The 21689-nt window shown below is 37.0% G+C and overlaps 1 protein-coding gene across 2 annotated transcripts in view; it reads right to left on the reverse strand.

Annotated features, from left to right (window-relative positions):
* LOC135710422 (transmembrane protein 65) overlaps nt 1–21689 on the reverse strand; it is a 620863-nt gene that overhangs the window by 468423 nt on the left and 130751 nt on the right. The window contains exons 4-6 of one of the 2 annotated variants that reach the window (XM_065232997.1): nt 16435–16502; nt 2502–2705; nt 584–2323 (exon numbers count right to left, since the gene is read on the reverse strand). In XM_065232997.1, coding sequence (XP_065089069.1) covers nt 2162–2323; nt 2502–2705; nt 16435–16502 — 434 coding nt within the window. In that variant the 3' untranslated portion in view covers nt 584–2161. Of the gene's footprint in view, nt 1–583; nt 2324–2501; nt 2706–16434; nt 16503–21689 lie in introns of those variants that run through there. The other variant, XM_065233005.1, reaches the window with a different exon arrangement.

The raw sequence follows: 21689 nt of genomic DNA on the forward strand, positions 1-21689 counted from the left end.
CCTGAAGTTCATAAGGCTTTAAATATCGAAGGGTTTTCCAAAAATTTGTTTGTCTTTCCTTAATTTCTTGGAAATTCCCTTAAGTTTGGAGAGCTCCCATGAATTTCGTAGGACTACCTGAAGTTCAATAGACTTCTCGGAAGTTCTAGGAACTTTTTTGAGCTTGGAGAACTATGTTAAGTTCAGAGGACTTCCCAAGAGTATTGAAGACTTCTCTGAAGCTCGGATAAAAATCCATAAGTGTCATAGGATTATCCTTAAGTTTTAAGTAATGCTTAAATGTCGTAGAAGTTACAATAAATCTGTAGAAAATTCTGTAAAATTCGTAGTTATTCCCCAAAAATTAAAGGACTTCCCTGAAGTTCGTAAGACTTCTCTGAAATTTGTAGAACTTTTCTGAAGGTTCGGAGAGATTTCCTGACCGTCGTAGGTCATCACAGTAGTTCACAGGATTTTCCTGAAACTTGTAAGACTTTCCCGAATTTTGTAGAACTTGCATGAAGTTCGAAGGCCTTATCTGAAGTTTTTTTAAAATTGAACTTTTTTATTCAACATGTTGAACAGGTACTTTCTTAGTAGTTACGCGTCGGCACTGCTTAAGTCTGCTATCAGTTAAGCACAAATCATACATGCAATTGATTAGAGAAGAAAATTAAATTAAAAATAAATACAAAATATATTTACTAAATTCTCAGGGTAAATTTTGTTCATCAATGTTTAGTTGTGTGAAAGATTTAGCTTGAACAAAATGTTTAGTTTTAACCTGATTATAAAAAGAAACTTTGACATACATAAAATTTAAAACCTATTTAAATTATACAAACAAGATTATTTTCCTGGTGGACTTATGAAATTCCTAGGTTTTTCCCGGTTTTTCCGGGTGAAAATAAATTCCCGACTTTTTCCCGGTTTTCCTGGTGTTCCTGGTTCACTTGCCACCCTGCAAGCTTAAATATAGTATTACATTCCCTGAAAATGTCATGAAAATCGGTTGGGAGACTTATTTTTGGCGAGTGCTCTACATTCGCAAACATACATTCAATTTTTAAGGGCAAGTCCACCTGATCAATGATTGAATTCAACCATAAGGGAAAAAAAATATGCAAATTTATCCTTTTGTGGTCTAAATAGACACCGACATATAATACTGGTAATTGGGGTTAAGTCTGAAAATGCATCGCTTAAATCTCTCATACGAGTATAAAATCGACTTCTGAAGAAGTTACAAACTCAAAAATAATTTTTGGCCAGCTAGAAGCTTGATCGATTAAATACCCCTATGTGCGATGGGTTGGTCAATCATCATTATGTTAAATTCCTCTTGAAATATATTTAACTTTTACCTGAAGTTCTATCATGGTTGTAAGCTGCCACAATATCTTATTGACTTTCTATGAAAATGCTCTAATTTCGCATTCCCCATACCCCCCTTGAAATTATGTGTTCAAAGGCTCCTTTCAGATATAAGTAGGATAGCATGAAATAGAAAATCTCTCACTACGTCGCTGTGTTAAAATGACCAGATATTAAGAGCGTGCTTCAATGTCGTAATATGAGCATCTAGGATAAGAGAGCTAAAGCGCTCTGCAGCCAGACATAATTTGTAAATCGAGTTATGATGCTTTAGTGTGTACCAATACTATCAAATCCAACTGGAAGAACATGGTCAGGCATGAGAAGCGATGATTGATGAAGTTAAATTCCTTCGTTAAGTTTGTGAGCATTATTCTAAAACAAAAATTCGAATATTGCTATATTATAGTTTATAGTAGAATCTGGTTACATTAGTTAATATATACAAGCGCGCATTCCGCTTACCGTGAAAGACTAGCGTAGAAAGTAAATAACGAGAGTTATACTCAGCACTGAAACTCGCATAGTGTTCCTACTTTTCGCGTTTTACGCCTTTCTATTGTATCTATTATGCGTTTTGTCTATTTATAAGGAATCAAACGTATTGTTTACACGGTTCGATTTCCGCTAAAAAAAAACATTCTCATCTCATGTTCAGTGAACATAAACACCTAAATAAACGTTCGACGCTGGACTAAGCCATAAAGTGTGTATAATTAGCGCTACCTTAAAATTGACTAAACTTGAGAAAATTCTTGCCATCCAGCGGCATCGACCGTCAAGCTGCACTATCTGACGATGAGTAGATTTACTTGCCTTCAGCAACAGCAACAACAACAGCAGTAGCAGCAGCATCCGTCTTCTGTGCAGCCTTGTCACCCTTTTTATCCGCGTCCTTCGGTTCTTCGTTCATGAAGTACAGCGGACACATTCCCAGCAGACAACCGATGGTGATACCCAAAACACGTCCCTGTACGAACGAAATGCGAGTAATTAATATACAAAGAACGAACGCTTTCGCGTTGAGTCCGAAATCTTATTAGGTTCGGGACCCAACCGTGTGATTCGCTCCGGTAAAGGCCATTCGAAGCAACGGGAACGGAACACGCTGTATTCCGGGCTGCAGGTGACTGTGCATGCATGCTTACCAAATTCGCTGCCCGTCGACTGCATTTCATCTCGAGCTGTATCGGCAACAGCTTCGGTGGCCTTACGCCGCTCATCTCTGCCAGCTTTTCCACGTAGAAAGCGGACCCGATACCGATCACGTCGCTGAATGTATTTCCCAGGGCGGCTGCGGCCATCGTCGAAATGCACATAAACAAACCGAGCGTATGTTCGATGTAGTCTCCCTGCGGGCATGAAAAGATAGAAAGCAGAATGGGCATGAATGGGAGAATCCTGGAGTGCATCGAAATCAGTAAATGTATATTGGGGATTACGGGGGTGGATGGCGATGGTTGTCTGCACTTTTTTTTTTATTAAACCTGTAACTAAGTTCAGTAACAAATTCGTGTGATTTGCAGTCAACTAAGTTTCAAGTCCTATATACATCACAACCAATATAATTTGAAATTTATGCATTTGACTGACTTTTGTAACCGATGTACAACCGTTGCACGGTGGGGAAAAATAGTTCCAAAATCCCACTCCTAAAAAATAGCCATAATATGTGGAAAATCGTATGGTGAAGGTTCCATTTGAAGCTGACTTCAAGAAGTGGTCCATTATGCCCGAATTTTCCCTTATTGTGGAAGGAAACTTGAATCATCATCCTGAAATTGAACATGGTGCTACTACATTGAACCCACACGTACCATTCCATTGTAAAAAGTAAGAGGTTGTATTTAAGACACGACTGTAGATTTGAGGTAGGATTATAGCCCGATTCAAAGTAAATTTGGACGCATTCAAAGAATCATAACTCAAGAATTAAAAAACATACACGGTTGATCAAAACGTTAAACAAAAGGGTATTTATTCAGCTTTCAAATTATACATAGCAAGTTATTTCATTTCACCGTTTCGAACGAACTGTCGCACTGTACTTGGGATCGATGCCATCATGATCTGCACAGCCGCTGGTGACACTGTACCGGCGAACTTATTCCACTTTAAACGCATTTGTTGTGCATTTGTCACTTCTTTACCGCATCCTCGAAGTTTTCGCTTGACAATTGCCCAATATTTTTCGATCGGTCCGAACTCAGGGCAATTCGGAGGATTAATCTCTTTGGCGACGAAATTAACATTGTTTGCAGCAAACCATTCTAGTACCTCCTTAGAGTAGTGGCAGCTGGCTAGATTTGGCCAAAACATAACGTTGGTCTTGTGTTGCCGAATGATGGGTAAAATCCGCTTTCTCAGACACTCTTTAATGTAAACCTTCGACGTCATTTTGTGAAATGTGATGAAAACCTTGGTTTTAAGGCCACAACTGCAGATTCCTTGCCAAATTATTAGTTTCCGAGCAAACTTATCAGCAAAAACAAATTTATACCTGGATGGGACATCCCCACGACCAGTTGCAGGTAACATTTTCGTCCGGGGATTTGTTTATAATCCATTTGACATATGTTTCGTCATCCATTAAAATACAGCCATCAAATTTCGTCAAAACTCGTTCGTATAGTAATTTTGCTCGCCTTTTGGCCACTAAATTTTGTTTCAGGGAGCGATTGGGATGTTGACTGGTACAAAAAGACTTATATCCTTCTCTTGAAAGGATGCTACGCACGTTGGAAAAGTTGGAATCGTATTTCTTTGCCAAATCACGTATGGAGACACCTGGGTTGCTTTTCACGTACCTCAACACCTTTCTCCTCAGCTCTTTGTCCCTAGTGCCACTTATATCTATCCACACTCAGAGTATCATTGTAACGTTTGATTACATGACACACCGTTTACTTTGGGAATTTTAACACTTTTGCTATTTTTGAGGCAGACCACGAAGAGTTCTCTAGATGTTTGTGCACAATTAATTTTGTTTTCTCAAGTTCCATGATCCGTAATGTCGGGATGCGTCGATCAATCGAGAAAAACTTTTCACCAATTTCTTCGTCAATGAAACATCAACAAATGCCTGTCAACGTTTTTTTGTTCCAACCACCAGGTGTATTAAACCATGCGTCAAGATTTACTTTGAATCGAGCTTTAAGTGCTCGGTATCAATATTCGGCGACTGTGTTAGGGAAACCACTTTTCCCATCACGGAAACGCCTCATTTTCTGAAGACAAAATTACGCATTTTCGTGCACAAAACGCACGAAATATTTGGTTTATTCGATAAATAATAAAAACCCGAAAATTGACTGGAGGAATTTCTTGCTAAAATTTTCCAATCGCGAGACATTCGCGATCAATCATATCGAGATTATTTTGGTTTTTTTCTAGCGTCCTGGAGAAAACCTTACCTTCATTCGAAGTGTTTCTGGTTATTTGACAAGGTCATGTTCCATTAGATCATTGCGAGAAGTTTTATGTACCACTTTAATACTGTTACGTATTTGACCACAAATATTTGGTTGATCGGTACATTATCAAAGAGCTTTGGGGGTGATGTAACTGGCAGCAAGGCGAGCGAACGTTCAATGAAAATTAACTCTTAAACAACAATAATTTATGGTGGCCCTGAAAAGAACCGTTTTGTCGTGATGGTTGAGTAATGCTGAGCTATTAGGGTGTTCAACACAGGTGAGGCTGGCGAACTGTATGTTGTTTGGAACGAGGGTTACGCGCTTGGCATAGATAGCCCACAGTGAGTCACGAAGAGTTACTGAATCCAATCAGTAGCGGTGCGGCTTCTTCCTCCTTCTTCGGTGAATCGAGGGCTCTTTGAGGGCAGCCTTGATATAGCTAGCTGCTTGCGGAGAGCCTTTCGTTGTGTACTGGAGAAAAATGTACAATGCAACGCGCCGAAAGGATTGCTGCTATTGCTGCTGCTGATGACGACCGGACACCACCACTCAACACACGCGGTGATTGAAATCTGTGTTAGGGAAAGCGCTTTTCGCAGGCAATCGGTAATAATTTTCATTATCATAGCAACAGTTACACATTCGTGCAATTTTCAATAGTGACCTTTTGAAAGTTGATAAAGTCTTACTTTTAGCAGATTCGTGGTATGTTGGATTTAAACTTATGGGAACTGACATCCAATTGATGACCTTGACAAATGTTCAGAAAATACTCTTTAGCAATATTATGGTTGTCCTGAAAAGGGCAGATTGAGTAATGCTGAACTATTAGGGTGTTCAACACAGATGAAGCTGGCGAGCTGTATGTTGTTTGGAACAAGGGTGACGCGCTTGGCACAGCTCACGACGAGCAACTGAATTCGATCAGTAGCTGTGCGGCTTTTTCCTCCTTCTTCGGTGAATGGACGCTCATGTGCAGCGTTGCCAGGTCGTTTTCAGAAAATCTGTTCCAGTTAGAATATAAAATCTGGAAAAATCGGGACTACTCAGAAACATCCAAATAAAAATCCTATTTTAAAATATTGTTGCTACAGATGAAAACTGGAATAACCCACCAGCGAAAATCGATTTTACTCTTGATCTATACGTTATACCGACGACAACATATCAAGAAGACTGGCAACATTGCCTGAATCCGAGCGACGACACAGTAGCGCTGTGCTCGAGCGAAGGTGGAAGCAACGCATAGAAAAATAAGCAAATGCACAAACCTTTCTTCTAAGGATGGAACCTTTACTATCCCATTCGTTCGGAGCATTTACCTTTGAGCGTCAGGTGAGCGGTTGTGCCTGTATCATGCCGGTCGTTTGAGAAAATAGAAGAGTTGCCAGTCTTCCTGATATGTTGTCTTCGGTTATACATAGTATCGGAAGTATGCGCATTATACCGTATCATTGGGCGATTCAAGTGCACTTCTTCCGACGCTATGTATAACGTTTAGAAAGAGAGTAAAACCTTTTTTCGCTAGTGGGTTATTTCAGTTTTCAACTGTAGCGTCAATAATGCTATTGAAATCAAATTGATGTACCATAACCATAAAAAGCTATGAAAAGTATTTTCACATGCCTTATGTAAAAAAAAAACTTAATATTTTTACAATGTTTTTTTAACTGTAACCTATTTGAAAATATTAAGAAGCAACTAATCGAGCATGTTTGAATGGATGGATTTATAAAAAAAATGAGTTTATAACTAATTTTACTATTTCATGCATCCTAGTACCATATTATGCCGCATAAGAATAGTTCTTAATAATACTAAAATTTGGACAACATCTTTAACCAGAGATTACGCAGAATGACAATTTAATAGACAACATACAGTAGACCACTAGACAATTTTATTTTAATGAAAAATTTATCCGGCAGAAGTGGAAATCAAATCCTTACTTCGTGACAGGCACACAGTTTACCTAAACTACGGGTAACTCCACTAACTGCATGACCACTTCGTCAACACAATCATGATTAATCCACGATGCCAAAGAATAAACTTACTATACAGGGCTGGTAGTATGCTATATAATAGTAGTGACTTTAGTGACTAAAATTACGGAAATAGTGACTTGTAAATACTAAATAAGTAACCATTTATATGGTAACTTAGAAATTCCAATACGATTTGATATTGAAATAAACTTTTTTTATGTCATGGAACTTAAAATCAAATTTCTTAAATTCCTCTAATTTAATCAAATCTCACAACGGAATCTCCTGTGAAGAGCATTTGAAGTGATTTGAATAATTTACTTTTGCTTACGTTATACATGATGACTAGCAAATAGTAATTTTCATTTTTTATGATCTTAAACTTGAATTCGCTAAGAACTTTTCACAGAATTTCTTCAGAATGACCCCAAGAACTTTTTTAGAATAATTCCCTTTCTATTAAACTTAGAGGCAAATAAGCTTTTACAAAAAATAAGATTGCATTCTTGAAATTCTTTGCAGAACAATCAACAAAATTCTTGGAAATAGATTATGCTGGTAGTTCGAACTATGCTTAACGTCAAAAATCAGACTTAATGTGGAGATTTCATACAATAGATGAGGCGATTAAATTATAGAGTTGATAGTTCCGTTATAGTACGGCAGTGTGAAATTTTGTATATATAAAGTAGAAAGCGAACAAATGACAATTTTGAGGAAGGTACGAATCGGGTAGAGCATCTCATTTACCAAGCTCATCCGTTAATAAGGGATGGTGAGGGGTGTTTCCCCCTGCCACCACTGGCAAAAGGGATGATCGCCGGTTTGCTCATGTACCTCTGATGTGCGGAAACAGTTCTATCGTTTCACACTCGAGTCGCCATCTGACGTAAGCAACTATCCGTTTCGTACCTTCCTCAAAATTGACCTTTGCTCGCTTGCTACTTTGTATATACAATTTTCACACTGCCGTACTATAACGGAACTCTCAACTCTATAATTTAATCTTCTCATCCATCGTATAAAATCTCCACTTTAAGTCTGATATTTGACGTTAGGCATCCCTGAAGGCTGCTTCCATAAATCCATTTTAAATTTATTTGAATTCTCCTTAGAATTCCCATGCCATTGACCTCAGAAATTTCATAAATTTCTGGTTAGGATAGTCTTGGACTGCTCCCCTGTATTCAATTGGAAATTCAATTCGCGTTCAACTTAGAATTCCCATAGTATTTCCTCAGAATTCACAAAACAAAAATCCATACAGAATAACTTTGAAAATCTTCTCAGAATTCCTTTGAGATTGAACCCTCAAAATTCGATTCGGAATTTATTTCGAACTCTTAACAATTCTCTTGGAAATATCTTCAGAAATCACCCCAGATTTCTTTTAGAACTATCCGCAGAACCCACTTTTGGAGTTCACGGGATTTTCATGGAATTTTCATCTAAGGTCCTTAAGCAAAATTCCAGAACTAATTTTGAATTCTTATTTGAATCGGACCTAGAATCCTCAGAACTCTCGTTAAAATTCACTCTAAATTATATTGGAATTATTTCCAAAATTGTTCCAGAGCTGAATTGTGTGTCTCTAATAATTTAAACAATGATCAAAATCGACGCTCGTATGTGTTAAGCCAAGTTTAACTATGTAGGTTAGACTAATGCAACATTTGAAATTTCCGCTCCACAGTGCTTAAACGGTTCCAAATTGTGCCCTGATTAGCCTCCCAAAATTTGAACTCATTTAGTGAGAAACTGACTTGGCACAAACCAATTAAAGTTTATATGGGAATTACTATGAAGAAACCATAATTTCAGTTCATATCTATCTCAAAATTCACCAGTTCAGGCTATTTTAGAAAATGATAACTGAGATTGTTGAAAATTTTCCCAGCTACAACTTTGTCAAAGATCACTTTTCGATCAAATGTAAGGAACAAAAATTATTAATGATTTAAGTCACTAATGTCTTATGGTTATGCTCAATCAACTGTTCAGCAGGCAACATTGGTGTTCATGGCGCGTAGAATAGAGGACAAATATCATGGCTACTATGTCACACTGCAGAATACAGTGTTGCCCACAATACAGTTGCTTAATCTTGCCATAAGATTATCAATCTCTTAAACAATTAATAAGTATTTAATTGGACGTTTGGGTGAAAAACGATGTAGCTGATAAAAAATCCTATAAGAATAGCAATATAATTTGTTAACAGTATAATATGTAAATAGGCTAGAAGACAATGAACATAAAGTTTTGTTTTACAATAGTAATTTCCATATAAACTTCAAATGGTTTGTGCCAAGTCAGTTTCTTATAAAATGAGTTTAAATTTCCGGAGGCTAATCAGATTAATCAAATTTCAAATTTTGCATCAGTCTATTGTAGGTAAACCTAGCTTAAAATTTAAGCGGAGATGAAGAAACGGTCCTCAGAGCACTTAATTTTACATGAGACTTTTGTAGTCTGTACTTTGGTATTCTTCTCTGATGTATATCTTGGTGTCAACCCTAGAATCCTTTAAAATTCTCTTAAATTTACTTTTGATTTTTTAAAATTCTTAATCATCCTTGAAAGATATTTGAAAATCTATCACAGACAAATACAAAAAGTTTCCAAGGTTTGCAATTTATTTTTTGGAGTAAAAAGTGACTTTTTAGTGACTGGCTTCAAAATAGTGACCAAGTCACTAAAAAATGACCTGCTGCCAGCCCTGACTATATAACTCAAATAGAAGTTGAAAGCAAAGCGTTTTCTGGAATTTATAGTTTACCTGTGTCCCAGATTATGGAAATTTTTGCTCTTCACAGGATATCTACGCCTTTTTTTCAAGTATTCCCTTTGAATCGTCTTAGAATTTCATCATACTTATTCTGAGTTCCCTACCAATAATTTTGATATTCTCCTAATTTTTTTAATAACATTCTAGGCGTTCTCTGCAGACAACATAAATTCTCTATTGAAATCTCTAAAAAATGACTCTTCAATTCCATAATTCCCTCAAACTGGTAATAATTACCAAGATTCGCTAAATGTTGTCTCCATTATCCTCTACGAAATCCCCTTGGAATATTCTTCATTATTTCCTTAGTTCACACTCTTCTCAGAATTCATTTTAAATTTGTCAACAATTCATAATAATTAATCGTAGAATTCCATACAAACTTTCGTCAGAATTCCATTGAAATTATCTTAATGATTTTCTTATGGATTATCTTCAGCATTCCCATTATATTATTCTCAGATTTTCTTACAAAAGCTCCCAGCAATTGCTTGAATTCAACGTTCCTTAAAACTCATCTTAAGAATTTTCTATAAGTTCTCTTCTCCATGCAATTATCATATGAGTTACGGTGGAACTCTACTCAGAATTTTTGGGATGCTTATTTGAATTCATAAGAAATTCACGTCACACTTCCCTATCAACTGTTTTCAAAATAAACATAAAATTCAGAAAATCTAAGGTAATTCAGAATTCTAAAGTAATTGAGAATTCTAAGGAAACTAAGAATTCTAAAAATGCTAGGAATCAAGGCTACCGATATTCGCTTTATTTCTCTTATATTCGTTCATCGTGTGCGACGGTATTCGAAGCATCGGTATCTCAGCAAAACTCTTGAATGATGTGGATGCCCACATAAAAGCAAATCGTAAAGAATCCTCGGCGAGTGAGCAATGTGAGTGCCGATGCACCACTCAAACCTTCGGGCTGTGTGCTTTTCGTCGTTCGCATCGCGAGCGGTGGAGAGCGTTCTTCGTATGCTTTAGTCTTCATGACGATGCGAATAGTTTTTCGCATCAACGCGATGCTCATGCTTTGATCCTCACGAAGAATATTTGAATATGCTCTAATGATGTCGCACGGAGCGTTTTTTTTTCTCTAACGATGTTTATCATTAATGTTTGTGTAAATGAAACAAAAAATATTCCCTTTTGCACTAGCTCACTATCACACCCACTATCAAAATCAACACACTCGTCATCACAAGCAACCATATAAAGCCTCGTTCATGAACGATAATAGCAATGATGCTCTTCATGAAGAGGATCAATCTGGGTGTATTCTTCTACGAGTGGCATCGCTCGCGAAGAACGATTGATGGGATCGTGTTGCTGGAAATTTGACAGTGAGTGGCCCATGCTCAATGGGTGCATGAGTTCACTCAGCGAATGAAGGGAAGGGTGGGAGAAACAAAATAACACGAATTGCTTCATCAATATGAGCGATCGTGCACACACACATTGCTGCTGTTCTTCTACCGCGATGGGAAAATAATCCGATCATCGCTTCAGTGCGATAATCAGTAACCTTGCTAGGAATGATCAAATGCCCTTTGAATTCTCCTTCTCCTTCTCCTTTTTCTATGTCCAAAATATTTAAAAAAAAATCTCAATTTTCATGATTCTGCCACTCATTTTTTTAAACTAGTTCGTTTATTTACTAGGCTCATGTCGTGTGTGACACTTTGCGGAGCCAAAAATCAGTTTGAATTTACATTTTAAACAGCAGTAGTCCTAGGTTAGTATTGGGTACCTATTACTCGTGGCGGCTCGAAGTTAATGGGTAACAATTTCGATTGGAATGAGCTAGGTAGGAAACAGGTTTTTGAAGCCTCCTTCAGATACTACTCTCGAACGGTTGATCAAATGCTGGCTGGGCAGGGGAAAGTAGCACAGAAACTGGAGGATAATAAGACAGGGACACAATGACTGGAAAATGTGTGGAAAGGAGGGATGGCCACATCAAACTCTAACATCAGACAAACAAAGGAATTCGTAGATCGGCTGCATGTAGGGAAGATCACGGGTTCCCAATACATCTCTTACTTACATCTTACAATTGACTTATTGGTATTTTTCAGCAAAAAATAAGGGGAATTGAGATAGGTCGAAGTTGATCTAGAACTCTTTGAATAGCCTGTTTCATTGAGAGATCAAAGATCAATGGGGGAACTGTAGTTGGTAAAGCATGTACGAGGGGGACTATAGCACGGAAGGTTAATATCCGATGACATATAATTAAGATAGATTCGCACTAATTTAGATTGGATGCTCAATTCGAGCATTTCTTTGAAGTTTTCAATCACAAGGTTGTTACTGAAGCAAACCCCACACGCATCAATATATTGACGCGAAGGGGAATTATTGACAATAATATTGATGATGTGAATTCAGAAATATTGTCAATCTCGATATATTGACGTCAATATAGAATGTATTGACAATACGATCATTGTCAATGAAAGCAATCGTGTAGGGTCCACTTGACACTACATTTAATCAATATTCTTAATGAGAGCTCACAGAAACGGTTCTACAGGGGTTTTAATCCCACTAGAACCTCTAGGCTCATATTGTATCTGCAACCCATTAATTTTTTTTTTAATATTAGGCATCGAAATACTGTTGAAAAATAATCGGTAAATTAATATTAGTGATATTGTTAAATCAAAAAATCTTGAAAAATCTGGAACATATTTAAAAAATCTGGAAATAAGCGTGATGTGTCATCAGTGTATCTGGCAAAACGACTGAAAATCTGGAAAACCCAGATAAGTATGGAATACTGTCAACGCTGCTCATGTGGGCTGCAGATCGCTGCTTGCGGGCAGCCTTTCGTTGTGTACCGGAGAACAATGTTCAACACCACGCGCCCAAAGCACTGCTGTTGCTGCTGATGACGACCAATCGGACACCACCACACATTATGATTAACCCGTAAAAGCCCGGGACAAACTTTTTATTTTCAAAAATTTGTATCTCAGATATGCCATGGCCGAATAAATTGAATTTTTTTTTAAATCATTCCGGTGAGTGGTTCTTACATCTGTTGGGTGGTACTCCCCCTCAGGCCCCTCTTTTTTGCTATTTATTCAAGGATGTGTTGGCACGTGGGTGTTTTTTTTTTCAATCTTTATCATATCAATCTCATTGCAACAACATATTGATATTTTTCTTGGAACTTGAGAAAATAATAGAGAACAATCATAAGAACCCAAGTCTACCTTGGAATCGATTCCGGATGTTCCGGATTATGGTTTCATATGGTCAAATTTATTATCTCTCATAACCATATCATGCGACATATCAAATATACTCGATGAAATGTGACCAATGGCACTCAAAATGACAACCAACTGGTTCTGGGTCCATATGGTCAAATTTGATTTCTCTCATAACTATATCAAGCGGCATTAAATAACATCTACTCGGCAAAATATCGCGAATGACACTTAAAACAACAACCATGAAACCATATGGTCACCGTAGAACCAGTTTCAGATATTCCGGATCATGGTTTTACATGGTCAAATGTGATATCTCTCATATCCATATCAAGCTACATATCAAATCACATCTTCTCGACGAAATATGATAAATGGCATGTAAAACGACATACATAGTGTGGCCATCGTAGAACCAGTTACAGATGTTCCGGATTACGGTTTCACATGGTCAAATTTGCCATCACTCATAACCATATCAAGCGACATATCAAATCACATCTACTCGACAAAATATGACCAATGGCTCTCAAAACGACAATCATAGAGCCATATGGTCATAGTAGAACCGGTTCTGGATATTTCGGCTTATGGTTCCATATGATAAAATTTGATATCTCTGATGATTATCCGGATTACGGTTTCACATGGTCAAATTTGCCATCACTCATCAAGTGACATATCAAATCATAACTACTCGACGAGATATGATCAACGGCACTCAAAACGACGTCCATAGAACCATATGGCATCCGTAGAACTGGTTTCGGATATTCCGGATCATGGTTCCACATGATCAAAGCATCTCTCATAGCCACTTTAGAAATAAAAAAATATGGTGGAAATGATTGTCTCTCATGGTTATGACAAGTGAAATATCAAATCACATCTTCAAGAAATATGACCAATGACACTCAAAACGTTATGCATTACCATCGTAAAACTGGTTCGGATATTTTTGTTTATGGTGGCAGTAGAAACATGAATAGAGTTAATTCATACCTTACAATAGGTTTCTGATGATCCATATAATGGGTTTACATTCTGCAAATTCATGATTAATCATTATCATATCATACCACATCATCAAATCATATCTAGTCAACGAAATATTTATCACCACTTGTGTTTGGCTGTGTTACGTTCCCTCTGGGACTTTACGCCAGTTCTCAACTTAGTATTCCACAATTTTTCCAACCCGAAAAATTCATAAACAGGACTGGGAATCGAAGGAAATTCAAATAAAAAATCATTACTCAAAATGAACATTGGTATCAATGCTCATTATTCAGGGGTTGGCAAGCATTTAAAATATATATAATTGAATGTCTTCACGAGGGAATGTGGTTGTAAATTACATATAAAACGATCTGTGTAGTTTATGGACAGACCTAAAGTAACTGTCAGTTTTATATACTCGATTAGATCATCTACTTGATGTGATGTTAAGCACTATCTACATTCCACAAGACCATTTTTGAGAGCTTTTAAACCCCACCAGCAGGGGAACATAAACAATCATCCATACAAATATGATCATATTTTATGAACTGTGAATATTCGCCAACTTCCCTTTCCCCAAAAAACATGAAAAATTTGCATCCTGGGTGGCTACTGTTTTTACTTTGATCTGATCTAATTCCTATCACAAGCATGACGATCTTGTTGAGGCTCTTCTCTCAGGTCCACTGCCATGACTGCTGCCTCTGCTGCGATATCTTGCCTGCTTCTAATCCAGCACTTGCTTTCGTTTCCGCCCCTCCATAGTGTATCGTCTATTCACCTTAACTTATGTTTCTGAAATTCTGACTTCGGATCTGTCGGATTCAGTTTAGCTGTATTATGCCATATTTATTCGGTTTATTTTTAATCGGCACTGTGATTATTGTTTTGAGTGCCATTGGCCATATTTCGTTGAGTAGATGTGATTTGATGTGGCAATGATAGATAACGAATTTGAGTATGTTGAGCCATAATTCGGGATATCTGGAACCGATTCTACGGTGGTAATAAGGCTCGGTTATTATTTGTTAGAGCTATTGGTAATATTTAGTTGAGTAGATGTGATTTGACATGTCGCTTGATATGGTTAACATAAATAACAAATTTAACCATTTAGAACCACAATCGTAAATAATGTAACCTGTTTTACGGTGGCCATATGGGTCTATGGTTTTCAGTGCCGATTGTTAATATTTCGTCGAATATATGTGATTTGATATGTCGCTTAATAGGGTTATCAGATAAATCAAATTTTACCTTGATGAACCATAATCCAGAATTCCCGAGACCGGTTCTACGGTGGCCATATGGCTTTATGGTTTTCATTTCAGAGCTGTTGGTCATGTTTCGTCGAATAGGTGTGATTTGATATGTCACTTGATATGGTTATCAGAAATATCAAATTTAAACATATGGATCCATAATCATTAATATCTGAAACTATTTCTAAGGTGGTAATATTGCTCTATGCTTGTCGTTATGAGTAACATTGGTCATATTTCGTCGAGTAGATGTGTTTTGATATGTCTCTTGATATGGTTATGAGAGATATCAAATTTTATCCTAAGGAACCATAATCCGGAATATCCGGAACCAGTTCTACGGTCACCATATGGCTCTATGGTTATAATTTTGAGATCCATTGGTCATATTTCATCGAGTAGGTGTGATTTGATATGTCGCATGATATGGTTATTAGAGATAATAAATTTGACCATATGGAACCATAATCCGGAACATCCGGAATCGATTCCAAGGTAGACATGGGTTCTTATGATTGTTATCTATTATTTTCTCGAGTAACAAGAAAAACATCAATATGTTGTCACAATGATAAGTAACATATATGATCCAGATCGAAAAAACACCCCCTTGCCAACACATCCTTGAATATATAACAAAGAGGGAGTGGCCTGAACCACTCACCGGAATGATGTTAAAAAAAATCAATTTATTCGGCCATGGAATCTCTGAGATATGCATATTTGAAAATAAGAAGTTTGTCCCGGGCTTTTACGGGTTAAATAAGCACCGTTCGGCGAGACCGGATGGAATTCGATTTTGAAATCTGTGTTAGGGAAAGCACTTTTTGCAGGCAATCGGTGATAATATTGATCACCATTACAACAGTGGGACATTATTGTAATTTTTAATAACGACCTATCGAAAATTAATAAAGTGTTCATTGAAGTAGATTTGTAGAAAAAAATTCCAATCGATTGGCTTGTTTAGAATTAAAATCCATCCGCTATTGACAAAGTTATAAGTGGTTGAAACCTGATCAATTTTCGTAACGCGATCGATTTTGGTTTTTTGAAATTGCACCCCCATTATGTTGCCGAAAGACGTAATCATCAAAAGTTGCACGAGGATCTAGTTTCAAATTATATTTTCTTAACAGTCGGAGTCGACATTATTTCTTCGACTTTGACTCCAACTCCGACTCCTTATGCTCAAAAATACGTCCAATTCCGACTCCGACTTCACAGCCCTGGAAAAAGCTAAAGGAGGTAAACAAAAACTACCACATTACCAGGATATTTGAGTGACGTTGTTTAAACCTAGGCTTGAAGTCTATGCACGAGGAAAATAAAAGCAAAATGGATCATCCTAGAAAAATCTATCCGTGCTCAAAAAATAGCTATAGAAAAGAATACTACTTACTGCGATAATCATGGTGAAATTATCCAGGAATCCGAAACCAATGAATGGCAGCGCGTTCACAAGTCCCACTGAAAGATAAAACACAAAAGAAATAAAATGAATTAACTGGTGTCAAACTTCTGCAAACACTTGTCAAGAAACGAAATTACTCTGTGAAGTTCTCGAACTGCTGTAGTCCGTGTTTAAGCCAACACGACACAGTTCTCCGGCTAACCGATATAGCCTCGCCGCATGCCAGCACAGCAGCAGGGAGGAAAACTTTCCAAAATGGTAATTCATTTCATCGTGCTTTAATTAAATTTCGTTTTCAGGTAACGAGACGTCAGTGCGTAGTGCGAGTCAGAAAGTGCGGTGGAATTTATTTAAAATGACAACAAAAAGGAGAAATAATTCACTCTCAAATGCATAACCGAGTGTTCACAGCAATCCTTTCATGCTGAAATGTTGATTTTATTCATGGAAAGTCTGCGCTTCGTTTTTGATTGAACTGCTTCCAGCTATTCGGTATGCTCGTTTTTCAGGATTGTTTTATTTTTATTTCACCTACTTCCATCATAGAGCATAGCCGGCAGTAATTTGAACTTTCGGTATACAAGATATACAACACAAAGCTTTTGGGATAGATCAGGCACATGGGAATTCTGTGGCATGTTATCAGATGTTGGATGGATAAGAGCATTACTTCTTCATGATTGATTTAAGAGAAATCCTCTGAGTAAACATCTACATTGGGGCAGGAAATCAGAAAGATGCCTTGAATGGTTCTGTTGAAAGGATTCCGATTGCTACGTGATTGATGAGTTTTGTTGCGAAAGTTGAAGAATTGTAGGGAACTGAATGTCACTCAGGTGCTTGAGCGGAAAAGAACGATTAGAAGTGAAACCTCAAGCAACAAGATTAATGATTTCAGAACTGCTTTAAAATCCGGAACAGGTTAGAAGAGCAGTAAAATTATCCATGAATCACAGGTTAAAGCCAGCTTCTCAGCGAACATCAACCCAGCTCATAAATCCTTTGGGGTGGAACGTCGAGTGAGATGAATTTTCATGTCATAACTTGCGGAATAAATTTACAACTATCAAGCTCCCCCGCCAATCCCGACAACTGATTGCAAGCTGATGGAAACACATTCTCATTAAAAAAAAGTTTTCCATGGATATAAAAATGAGCTCGGTAATGATTCATAATCAGTGCGCAGTGCTGTGCTTCGAAGTTGGTGAACACGAGAAAAAGGGGGTTTCGTGTGCCTTCAGGTAGATTAAGCTCTGAAAAGCACGTTGTTATCCGATTCTCCAATCGAGAATAAGAAAACTGAAGTTGTAACAGGTGCCGTCAACCCTTTATCCGTTTGGTGGAAAGTTTGAAAAGTACACTCACACCGAAAGTCAATCATCTTTCTTCTTTTTTTTCTCGGGAGCCGCTGATGATGATGATGATGCTGAAATTTCTTTTGATAACGGTTCGAATAAATTATATTCATATGAAATGTGTTCTACACACACCGGGGTTCTCACTCACCCATACACTATTTTTTTTCAGGAGAATTTTGTCCTGGCGTTAGAAAAAAGTCAATTTGCACCGTAGCTGCAGTTTGATTTCAATCGATAATTTGCACCGTAGTTGCAGTTTGATTTCAATCGATAATTATAACTCTAATTGAACCCCTAAAAACAAGATTTCAAATCGGCATTTTTCAACAAAGGGACAAACTTTCCTACGATGAACAATGATCTAAATTGATGTAATGAATATGAAAATGCAAAAAAAGTGAAAATTAGCCATAGTGGCGGATACGTCGCTTTGCTGTCACACGACAGCACAGTAAATAAACGTACAATGAAGCAGTGGGAAACGATTCACCACCTTTAAAAAAAAGGTATCCTTCAATGAACATATTTTAATTCAAACGGCACTGAGATGAATCATCGACCAAAGATGAAAAGGTACGCTCATGAAAAAGTTGGAAGTATGTTTGGACGGTTTCCAGCTCGAATTGACACAAAACTCACATTTTCTTTAAGACCCCGACTGGGAGCTCATCAATCAGAGAGAGAGGATGTGAACAACCTTCTGTCGATTTGGGTTGGAAGGCATTTTCAGCCTTTTTTTCTTTATAAATGATTTGCCATGCCCATCCATCCATCAAGCGGAGGAAGATTTCCTGTCCTCAGTTCATATTTTTTGTTCGTTCTGGCCTCCGAAAGATCAATGAAAACTTCTTTCCACATGGATGCCAACGTAGCATGTGTGTGTGTGGAGAATAATGGTATGATGTCGAAATTTTGAACAGATGTAGGGAATGTTGGATGGTTTCTGTTCAAATTTTGTTTCTCTGTGATTCTTATGCTTCCATGCTTGAACAAATATATAAAGTCTGGTCCACTTAGAATCGATTTGATTTTAAAGTACACGTGTTTCAGTGGTGAAAGTTGCGTCTCGATACGTGCAGTATTTAAAAAGTTGTACTATACGGAAAACGAGAAAAGAAAATTGATCATGCAGACCCACGTCAAAAACCCGACGTGGTAAATTCGAAGTATCACGAAAAAGTTGAAAATCGCCGATTTCAGGCAGGTTTATTTTCCCCGGAAACCCATGACCTGGCAAGGAATTTGCAGCTGTGGACTCAAAACCAAGCTTTTCATCACCAACAAAACGATGAACTCGAAGCTATGTAAGCAAGAGTGCCTTTCATTAAGGCTCACAAAGGTCCAGTGAAGTTCGGGACTGATTTGACACGCTGCCACTACTGCAGCGACAATAACAGCGATGGTAGCGATCAATGCTGTCAAAAATAGTGATTTTAGTGACCATTAGACTGATGCAAAATTTGACTTTTTCGCTCCACAGTGCTTAAATGGGTTCAAATCGGGTCCTGATTAGCCTCCCAAAATTACAACTCATTTGGTTAGAAACAGGCTTCGCACGAGCCATTTGAAGTTTACATTGAAATTATTATGGGAAATCTCAACTTTTTGTTCATTGCCCTCTAGTTTTTTTTCCATATTGAGCTGCGAAACAGTTCGATAGCAATTCTTACAGAAAATTTTCTCAGCTACAACTTTGCTGAAAATCGTTTTTATGTAAAACGAGACAGGAAAAAGTTATTAATTATTTAAGAGATTGGTAAACTTATGACATGATCAAGCAGCTGCTCTGTAGGCAACACTGTATTTTGCAGTGTGACATAGTAGCCATGATTTTTGTGTCCTATTCAACGCCCCAGAAACTCCAATGTTGCCTGCTGAGCAGTTGATTGAGCATGATCATAAGACATCAGCGCATTGAACCATTGATAACTTTCGATCCTTGCATTTAATCAAAAAGCGGTCTTGAGCTAAGTTGTAGCTGGGAAAATTTCCTACAAGTACAGTTGAAAGCTTTTGAAGCAGACCGATATGGTGAATTTTTAGATAGAAATGAACAAAAATCTTGGTTTTACCATAGTAATTCCCATACAAACTTCAAATGGTTTGTGCCATCTCAGTTTCTCACCAAATGGGTTCAAATTTTGAGAAGTTAGTCAGGATCCGATTTGGAATCGTTTAAGTATTGTGGAGCGAAAATTTCAAATTTTGCATCACTCTAGTGACCATGTTGAAGAAATAAGTGACCAAATAGTGACTTGCTGTAAGTGATAGTTCTAAAAAAGTGACTAGAAAGTGACATAAGGGAAGAAAATTAGTCGTTCTGATGGAATACCAAATAAATGTTTGATGTTTAAGACTTATTAAATTAGATTCTCATAAACACTTAAACATGAAGGGTAGGAACCTTTAAAGCGAGAAATTCAATAGAAAGTTTATGACTAAACCTTCAAGCTTCTAGTGCTTGGAAAAACCTAAAAAAAACCGGAAATTCACAGGGAATTTTATTTTTCCTGAAAATACCTGGAAGTATCAGGGAATCTTATAATTACTCAGGAGATTAAATAATGTTCTTACGAAGAATGTATTTTAAAATAAAAACATTTAATATTTCTAGTTATTTTAATTCGCACATTGAACTTTATATGTCCAGAATGGATAAATCTTCAGTAACAAATACATTTTTAAAATTTAGATGGTTCAAATGATTTATAGAATATGCATATTTTCCACAAATTTTATAAATTCTGAACTGAAAAGATATAATACTTCAAGAAATTTTCAAGAATCTGGAGTCAAATTCCTTGCATAGTTTTAAGGCACATGGAATTTTATTATAATTTCTAAGGACCTCATTCTACGGGAATTTTGGGGAAAAATCCATGAGAAAAACATCAAATGCAATCTGATTTCATGGTAGTTCTGAGGAATTTTAGACTTCATGTGAAGCCTAAGCCTAAGATAGGAAGCTCCGAGCGAATTTTCATGAGAAATCTCCGTTGAATATGGAATGGACTATTCTGAGGTCTTCATAACTACTTGAAAGTTCCAAAAATATTCTTAAAGTTAGTTAAACTGCCTTGAAGTTCTTTTGTAGTTTGAGAATCTAACCTGATGCTTGCAATACTTCTCATCATTTTTTTTTTCAACTGCTCTAAACCTTTTCGGACTTCCTAAAGTTTCCACAATTTTCCGAACGATCGTGAATCTTTTCTAAAGTGTTAGCAATTCACTGAATTTCTCACAACTTTTATTTAAAATTTGTGTAATTTCCCTGCTCTGGAATATCTCTGCTCTGAGGATATCTGTTCTTTCTTGAAGTTTTTATTTTGTTTAGAGCTTTTTCAGCGAGATCAATATCTTTCTCGAAGTTCTTGAAACTTCTCTAAAGTGTTTGCAGTTCTTATGAAGCTTGTTGTACTACCATGAATTTAATTGAACTGTTCTAAAAATGTTTAAGCTTGCGTGAACTTCTGGACTTAGGTGAAAACCTCAATAATTTTCTTAACATCTCTAAAGTTCTTTGAAAATCTGGGAACTTCTAGAAATTCTCGCTTATTTAGTAAAACTAATGGAACTCAACTCCCCTAAAATTCCCTTTGTTTTTGGAGCTTTACTAAAATTATTTGAGATGCTCCCAAAATGTCCATAAAAGTTCCTGAAGTTCTCGGATTTTTCCTTAAGTTTTATAGACGTTTATGAAGTTCTCGAAATGTTTCTGAAGATCTCTGTACTTCTGTGAAGTTTTTGAAGTTATTCTGAAATTTTAGGAACTTCTTTAGGCATCCGCAGCGAAATAATTAATATAGCTCTAGAATTTCACTGACGGTATCAAGATTTGTCTGAAGTTCAAATTATTGGAACTAATTCATAACTTCTTCAATAATC

This window comes from Ochlerotatus camptorhynchus, unplaced genomic scaffold, assembly GCF_037179485.1.
Source record: "Ochlerotatus camptorhynchus isolate MF236.1 unplaced genomic scaffold, CSIRO-AGI_Acam_v1.1 ptg000036l, whole genome shotgun sequence".
NCBI classification, from domain to species: Eukaryota; Metazoa; Arthropoda; class Insecta; order Diptera; family Culicidae; genus Ochlerotatus; species Ochlerotatus camptorhynchus.